The 9,089-nt window shown below is 37.1% G+C and overlaps 1 protein-coding gene across 1 annotated transcript; it reads left to right on the top strand.

Moving 5' to 3' along the window:
- The first annotated feature begins 1,141 nt into the window (after positions 1-1,141).
- On the top strand, positions 1,142-5,151 carry LOC111083868. Its single transcript, XM_022380581.1, has 3 exons — positions 1,142-1,319; positions 3,717-3,914; positions 4,077-5,151. The coding sequence occupies exons 1-3, from the start codon at positions 1,218-1,220 to the stop codon at positions 5,130-5,132; spliced, it is 1,356 nt and encodes a 451-aa protein (XP_022236289.1). The 5' UTR covers positions 1,142-1,217; the 3' UTR covers positions 5,133-5,151.
- Positions 5,152-9,089: the final 3,938 nt, after the last annotated feature.

Raw genomic sequence — 9,089 nt, 5'->3', positions numbered from 1 at the left:
TAGAAACATGTTACATGTCACGTAACTAGAAACCTGTTACATGTCACGTAACTAGAAACCTGTTACATGTCACAACACTAGAAACCTGTTACATGTCACGTAACTAGAAAACCTGTTACATGTCACGTAACTAGAAACCTATTACATGTCACGTAACTAGAAACCTGTTACATGTCACATAACTAGAAACCTGTTACATGTCACGTAACTAGAAACCTGTTACATGTCACGTATTTAGAAACCTGTTACATGTCACGTATTTAGAAACTTGTTACATGTCACGTAACTAGAAACCTGTTACATGCCACGTAAGTAGAAACCTGTTACATGCCACGTAAGTAGAAACCTGTTACATGTCACGTACTAGAAAACCTGTTACATGTCACGTAACTAGAAACCTGTTACATGTCACGTAACTAGAAACCTGTTACATGTCACGTAACTAGAAATCTGTTACATGTCACGTAACTAGAAATCTGTTACATGTCACGTAACTAGAAACCTGTTACATGTCACGTAATTAGAAACCTGTTACATGTCACGTAACTAGAAACCTGTTACATGTCACGTACCTAAAAACCTGTTACGCTTGTATGTGTGAAAGTAGCAATACTGAAAGAAAAATTGGTTAATCTATCAATTCTTAATTAGGGACATCTATGCGCAGATAACAATTACGTTGAAACAAATAAAACTGGGGAAAGGTTTTAAAACCCCCCAGAGTCACACATATGACCTATTTTAGAATAACGACGAAAACTTTATACAGCCAAATCCACACGCCAGTATGAAATCCTGGAGAGTTTACCGTAAAAGTTTACCAGTAGGTAAATTTAATAAGCAGATATTAGTTAGGCTTAAAAATATCTGGCTGTAATTGTGAAAGCTGAGAAAAAAATTTATAAGTGTAAAATACTTAAATTAATAATATTTTAAGAATTTTTAATTAAAATACATTAAAATTGTTTAGCATAGATGTGTAGATTTTAAATTCCGAAGATATAAAATGATGATACGTTGGAATGATAATTATACTATACTGTTCATCTTACATTTTAAGTGTCAAATAAGGCTGATGTATTATATATACACCTTTTTTATCGAATAACTTTACAAGGTTATGTACTTTAAACATTTCATGTTTTGTTTTACTCTAGTATCGAGAATTTAAAACGACATTCTACTCAACTTTGACATGGCTGGTGTTTGCAGTATTTATGGTAATCATGCCCATTCTACTGCTAAACATGCTGATAGCCATGATGGGGAACACTTATTGCGAGGTCATCACGCAGTCTCAAAAGGAGTGGGTCAAACAGGTATATATATATATATATATGTATGTGTCTAAATTGAATCTGACATTTTCTCTAGTCTAACAATTCTAGAATATACATGCACATAAAAAATAATATTTGGAACTAACAAGTAACGTGGTCGATATGTATAAGAAGAAAGTTATGAAAAAAGAAATACAACAGAAATAAAAAATCGCAAATATAAAACAGTTTATCGTTCGTTTCAGAAACGTAATAAAACATGTTGACGTTCACTGACTGTATTGAACAATGTTTTTGTTTTCTTATCAGTAAACTAACAGTATAACGTAATTACAAGACTGCAGAACAGAAGTAATCAGGTAAACTTGTGTGGGAAAACAGACTAAACAGCTTAATCCCCTGTTTCATCCCTTTTGTACCATTGAAGTAGCCGACAAACTTCTGCTTGTACCGTTGAAGTAGCCGACAAACTACTGCTTGTACCATTGAAGTAGCCGACAAACTTCTGCTTGTACCATTGAAGTATTGCTGAAACTGGTCGGCTGTTGGTTGGTTCCTCACCGATTGTCATTGTTAGTACTTTTTTCTTTCAATCAAAGGACCGAAATTGTTAATGGAAAGGAGGTGGAACGATGTTCTGATCTAACTTAAACTCTGTTTATAATCCGTTGCAGTGCTGTAATTTTTTATCGATATTCCTTTTTCACTCTATATTTAAATTATCTATCTCTTCATACAATCTTTCTTGTTTCCATCAGTCCCGTTTCAATCCATATCCCCCCATCCACCCCGTTATCCAGTTATGAGCTTAGTTCCAACTATTTTGTATTTTGTAAGCTAAGAAGTTTAACACCAGAATGGCTAGCTCAGTCGGCAACCATATAAGACGAACTCACGGCCTTCATATTGCAAGACTAGCGCCCTAAACACCAAGCCATACCAGGCCCCAATGCATATCTAAACAGCTTAATCTCCAGTCTCTCACACACATCTTCTTGATTCCAACAACTGCTTGTACCATTGAAGTAGCCGACAAACTTCTGCTTAAGTTTGTCGGCTACTTCAATGGTACAGGCAGTAGTTTGTCGGCTACTTCAACGGTACAAGCAGTAGTTTGTCGGCTACTTCAATGGTACAGGCAGTAGTTTGTCGGCTACTTCAATGGTACAGGCAGTAGTTTGTCGGCTACTTCAACGGTACAAGCAGTAGTTTGTCGGCTACTTCAATGGTACAGGCAGTAGTTTGTCGGCTACTTCAACGGTACAAGCAGAAGTTTGTCGGCTGCTGTAATGGTACAAGCAGAAGTTTTTTTAGCATATAGTAACGTAAAAATGAAGGAGATTTTTAATACTTCTAATACATATTTTAGGTTGGTTGCGACTGAAAGGTGAATCAAAAAGAAGTTCCTTCTCCCTCAAAATCCCATTTTAACGACTTTCAAGCCGAGAAGGTTAATATAGTGAGAATATTAAATAAAAGAAGAAAGAGGCAGGTTAATAAAATGTGACAATTAAGATGTGACAAGACAACTTTGGAATATCAAGGGAGTGAGATGATAAGACAGGATAAAAAGATGAAGATGTCAAGAAGATTAAGACAGACTGACAAAAGTTGATATAATGAGAAGATTAAGACAACTTTGGAATATCAAGGGAGTGAGATGATAAGACAGGATAAAAAGATGAAGATGTCAAGAAGATTAAGACAGACTGACAAAAGTTGATATAATGAGAAGATTAAGACAACTTTGGAATATCAAGGGAGTGAGATGATAAGACAGGATAAAAAGATGAAGATGTCAAGAAGATTAAGACAGACTGACAAAAGTTGATATAATGAGAAGATTAAGACGGGCTGAGAAGGTTAAGATAGGCCAAGTGTTTGTTTGTTTTTGAATTTCGCGCATAGCTACACGAGGGCTATCTGCGCTAGCCGTCCCTAATTTAGCAGTGTAAGTCTAGAGGGAAAGAGCTAGTCATCACCACCCACCGCCAACTCTTGGGCTACTCTTTTACCAACGAATAGTGGGATTGACCGTGACATTATAACGCCCTCACGGCTGAAAGGGCGAACGAAAGCGCCCTAACCATGCCTTATGCCAAATGTGTGATGACAGATAAGAGAAAATGAACAAACGAATGGAGATAGTTTCTTTCAGATTATGTTTAATTATTTCAGATAACAAGAAAAGGGTTGTAAGATGAAGACGGGTTAGATAGGTTACAACACGGATAAGAAATGTTGTTAAATAGGTTAGTCAGGAGTTGTAGAAACTGCGAGAAGAAATAACAAACAAAAACCTCACATCAGAAACTAAACATCATAATCAACCTTCAGTTACTTTAAAATTATCATTATTATAAAGTAAAAACTATGTTTGGACATAATTTTCATAATGTATAATAACTATATGCTTAATGATTATTTCTGAAACAGTGGGCTAAAATCGTTGTGGCATTAGAAAAAGGAATAAGTCAGAAGAAGGCCAAAGAGTTTATGCAAAGCTACTCTATTCGTTTTGGTGCGCCCTCTGGTGAAGATGGTTCGGAGAGGGAGCTTCGAGCTGTGATGGTAATTAAAAATAAGCCAAAATCGAAGGCTAGACAAAGGAAAGGCGCCATTTGCAATTGGAAGGTAACTGTAATGATATTCTATTTTTTAGTTTTCCATGTAAAACAACTTATACCTTTATTATAGTTTTAAATGTTTTAAAAATTATCACGTATTATGTTACTTGCAGTTGTAAAGCTCAAATTTCCAATGTGAAATCTTTGTCTTATTATTATATTTGCACAGAGAATGGGTAAGAGTGTCATTCAAGAACTTCGACAGTCTGGAGTTACTGCAGCTAGTCTAAAACAAAGGTTTAACTCTCTACGAAATTCTATAGCAAATCTTCCTGTTTGTAATCAAAGTGACAACGACTCTGAAGATGAAATCAAAAAAGGGAACGGTTTCGTATCAGCTTTAAACCAACTTACTTTTTCACGTGACTTAAAGATGGCTGTTGACACAACATCTAACAATTCAGGAAGTCCTCCTAAAGAGGCGAACTTTTCCTTTGGTGATACTTTCAACCAGTTGACAAGGAACCAGGATCTAGAGGTTGGAAAGTCACAGACTCCACCTAAAGGTGAATCTCGGGAAAGAGCTCCAACCGAATTCAACACACAGTTCTTAGAAAAGAAGGAACGGATAAAATTTGGGATTATTAATGAAGGTTTTGTTCCATCTGGTAAAAATCCGAGGTTTTTACCCGCTCTAAATGAAGATCAGTCTTCTGGAAATAGGGATTTGGAAGATGACAGAGGTTCTCGTTACACAACAAAAGCACCGATATCTCAAGGCTTACAGATTTGTGTGCATCATCACAAAAAATATGATAGGCATAAAAAGAAAACACATAAAAAGTATTTTAGAAACCGAGCAAAAGTGGGAATTGGCACTGAACACTGTGGCGAAGTGAAGAGCAAAAACAAATTAGAAAATGCAAATTTGATGAATAGTTCTAAATCAAAAGTTCCTACAGAGGTGAAAGAAGTATCTAAAATCAACCCTCTAGTGAGAGAAAACGGAAACGCATTGACGAAAATGAACGAAACGGACAGTGATGATAGCTGGAATAAAACAGTCGAAGCTAAACGCTCGTGTTCTCATCACAAACTTCGACACAAGAAAAGAAGAGCCAAATCCGCTTTGAATGCCTTGCGAAGTAGAGAACAATGTCAACAGTTTCATGGAACTTCTTGGAATTCAGAAAGGAACAGTCAACCGGCACAAGATCATAATGAACAACAGCTAATAGAGAGCTTCAAAAGTCCAAACTTACGTGATACATTACCTTATCATTAGCACTTTTAATCAGTTAAAAATCCAGCAGAAAATGTTGATTCTTATAGTATAGTATTTCTTCTATTTTAGAAATATTTCTATGACCTCAGATTTTCCTTAGAAATTTACAATAAATTATATACATGAAAAATATGTAACTCATAAATGAAAATGGAAACACAAATATGTGATTATGGTCTAATGAATTCTCAGCATCTTTAAATTCACATTTAACTTAGCAGACTTACGAAACACATAACAAGTACATGTGTGTGTGTGTGTGTGCTCCTTTAAGAATTGTTTGTTTGTTTGTTTTTTGAATTTCGCGCAAAGCTACACGAGGGCTATCTGCGCTAGCCGTCCCTAATTTAGCAGTGTAAGACTAGAGGGAAGGCAGCTAGTCATCACCACCCACCGCCAACTCTTGGGCTACTCTTTTACCAACGAATAGTGGGATTGACTGTCACATTATAATGCCCCCTCGGCTGAAAGGGCGAGCATGTTCGGTGTGACGGGGATTCGAACCCGCGACCCTCAGATTGCGAGTCGAGCGCCTTACCCACCTGGCCATGCCGGGCCCCTTTAAGAATTAACCTTGGTTGTTGTTTGTTTTGTTTTTTTGGACGATGTATCAAGCTGCTAGCGCAGATCTTCATTACGTCAAATTAGTGATACTTGGTAGGTATTTAGGAGTTGAAAACCCGGGACGCTCCAAGATTAGGCAATTCCTCGTGACTCTGACACTCGGTGGTCGGTCTGCAGACTTACGACGCTAAAAATCGGTTTTCAATTCCTGTGGTGGACAGAGCACAGGTAGCCCATTGTATAGCTTTGTGCTTATCGACAAACAAATCCTTCACTCTGTTAGTGATATAGATATGCATAGCGAAAAAAAAAAGACTTATATGTGGTTTGGTTTACGATTATCAGGGAAATGACAGCTATTGAACCACAAATGGTGCAAAGAAGGCAAACCCAAGTTGAAGAAGGCAAACCACTAAGAACACCAACCAAATTATACAAAATAATAAGGTAGAATGGTGGGACTAATAAATCCCGTGCCTCGGAATTTGAGGTGGGGGGGATGCCCCGAGAAAAATTTGGCTCCTAAAAATCTATCTGCCCAGTGCCCAAGATCTGACCTGGAACTTAAAACCTCCTGTTCTATACTATCCACCATCAAGAAGTACCAACCCCTTTAATAATCCAAAATTCACGCTGTCCACAAGATCACGTCCAGAAAAATCGGAAGGACTGCCCAGTTTATGAAGGTAATATTCACTTCTCGTCAGACAGCTGAAACATTCTTCTACACGGTTATTTCTTGGAGTACTTTCATTTCAGAGTCGAGAAACCATTTCCAAAGAATATTTCCAACTTACCAGAACAACCCCCACTATTCCACGACTTGCAAGCAGACCCCTCCCGAAATTACTTTCCAGACCTAAGCCGTAAACTAACTAAAATCCGCGTATGGACTCAAACCCCTGTCAAAGAAGAAATGCTGTGTTTGTATCCACAAGGAAACCTATAACACCTGACAGTTGTACTCAGATGATATCCATCAGAATAAAGAACAAGTAGTCGTTCCAAAAGAACCCGAATCCTCAGACTTCGAGTCCAAGGAAGAAGATATGATGTCACAGACCATCTTTGCAAGTAACTTGAAACACTTCCAAACATTACTCACCTTAAGGGCATCATGGAAAATGTTCTCACCTGTAGAACAGTCCGTAGCCATCTACTAGCCTTCAAACAATTGACAAATTTCTTGACCAATTACCTCACTCGTTCCCACTTAGCCAATGCAGTTAATCACTAATAAATATCATTTTTGTTTTGCTTTTATTCTAATGTACGTTTCTGTCCCAGTTTAGATATCAATTTGGACACTGACTGTTGAATCGCCAAAAATTCTACTCTGCCAAAGTGGGTTTTTCTTGTGGTACTCCAGTTTTCCGTTCACATCAAATTTTTCGGTATATGATCTTTTGATCTCCTCTCCATTTTGTTAGATCCTGTGATATATTTACGTCGGAGCCTGTGATCCATATTTTTTCAGAAGAGTGGAATTTACTTAAAGAGATGAAAATCCCCAAGATAAGGTCCAATGGAAGATCATCTAAATAGTTCACATACCCATGTTTCCTCTGGAATTCTGGACCTCCAACCCGATACAACTTATTTAGTAATTTTCCTGCGGAATAAATCTTTTCATTACTATTCAGAAAATCAAACAAATCTGGAAACAATACATATCATCAAAAATCCACGCTGTCATTAGGCTCCTGTCCACAAAAATGGGAATAATTAGTAGTTAATTCTTGTTAGACAGCTGATCAGTACTTCTATGTGGTTATTTCCAATTTCAGAGCCGAGAAACCATTCCAGAAAAAGGCTTCTAAACTTACTAGAATGACAATCTTTATTCCACAACAAGCAAGCATACCTCCGCCAAGATTACTCCCCAAATCCTAGTTACAAACTAAACTAATCCTCCTCACATACCAAGCGACCCAAATCCGAAATGAAAAAGAAAATTTTGTCTTAATATCCTCTGCGAAACCCTCAACATTCAACGAACCCAGATGTAAAAATATTTGATCAATTTTCTGACAGGAATTAACTGTTGTCTGAGTCATCCTTCCGGTTTTTCTGGACGTGATCCTTTGAACGTCATGAATTTTGGATGGTATATCTTTTTCTAGTACTTATTTAATTTCCTGAGTAGTAATGGAAAGATCCACTTTCCTCGGGAAAATTATTAAGAGTAAAGAACAAGCAGACTCGAGTAGATCCTGAATATTCAGATTCTAAGTCCGACAAAGAGGAATACGACAGCACAGATCGCCTATACAAATGTTGAGATACATCTCCAAATGATATTCACTAAAAGTTAGATGATTTCCAGAAGGATGTCACCAAAAATTATCTCACTAGCAGAACAGTCAGGCACCCCCAGTGACTCAGCGGTATGTCTGCGGACTTACAACGCTAAAATCCGGGTTTCGATACCCGTGTTGGGCAGAGTACAGATAGCCCATTGTGTAGCTTTGTGCTTAATTACAAACAAACAGGCAGGCGCTACTTACTGACGAATTACTCAGCTCATTATCCCGCCTCCAAATGCATGTTACCATTGAGTTATTTCATTCGTGTAAGTTTCTTCGAACAAGATTTTCTCAATCCCATATTAGGTATCAGTTCGGACTCTGGTCAAGTAAAACTTTCGGCACCGACTAGAGATAGTGGGTTTTTCTGAATCCTTCCGTTTTCCAACCACAATTTTTTTACATATAAGATATTTAATACTTTCCCTGTCTTAGTTGCTTCCAATGATCCACCTATGTTTGTTCTTTTGGATCCTATGATTTCCGTTTGTTTGTTCTTTTGGATCTTATGATTTCCGTTTGTTTGTTTGTTCTTTTGCATCCTATGATTTCCGTTTGTTTGTTTGTTCTTTTGCATCCTATGATTTCCGTTTGTTTGTTCTTTTGGATCTTATGATTTCCGTTTGTTTGTTCTTTTGGATCTTATGATTTCCGTTTGTTTGTTTGTTTGCGAAGTCCGAAGTTTTCTCGGACCAAAAGAAGAATCAACACCATAAGTCAGAAGTGCAACCAAACATCTTCTCCAGCTGTTTAGGCTTTTTCTGTCTTATTTACAGCAATTTATCTGATCTCTGGTGGATTCCGTTGTATAAAATAAACTCACATAAACTATACTCGAGTAAGTTGCCTGGACTGCGTTTTATATAATGTGCTAAAATTAACTATAATCGAATCAATTATCTTGGTTCTGTTCTGCAAAACATTAAGACAGATGTTTGGGCTTCTCTCTGTTTAATATACTGACTTGAACTATAATCAAGACAGGTCTTTGGGTTCTGTTCTGTAAAATATACTGACATGAACTATAATCAAGACAGATCTTTGGGTTCTGTTCTGTAAAATATACTGACATGAACTATAATCAAGA

The sequence above is a fragment of the Limulus polyphemus genome, unplaced genomic scaffold (genome assembly GCF_000517525.1).
Source record: "Limulus polyphemus unplaced genomic scaffold, Limulus_polyphemus-2.1.2 Scaffold11732, whole genome shotgun sequence".
NCBI lineage: Eukaryota > Metazoa > Arthropoda > Merostomata > Xiphosura > Limulidae > Limulus > Limulus polyphemus.
The sequence above is the reverse complement of the archived record's forward strand: the minus strand, read 5'-3'. Positions and strand labels throughout refer to the sequence as shown.

Coding starts and splice junctions, on each gene's coding strand:
- LOC111083868 (XM_022380581.1), top strand. CDS start 1,218: ATGGTAATCATGCCCATTCTACTGCTAAACATGCTGATAGCCATGATG. Junction 1,320..3,716: donor AAAAGGAGTGGGTCAAACAG/GTATATATATAT, acceptor TTTCTGAAACAG/TGGGCTAAAATCGTTGTGGC. Junction 3,915..4,076: donor GCGCCATTTGCAATTGGAAG/GTAACTGTAATG, acceptor ATATTTGCACAG/AGAATGGGTAAGAGTGTCAT.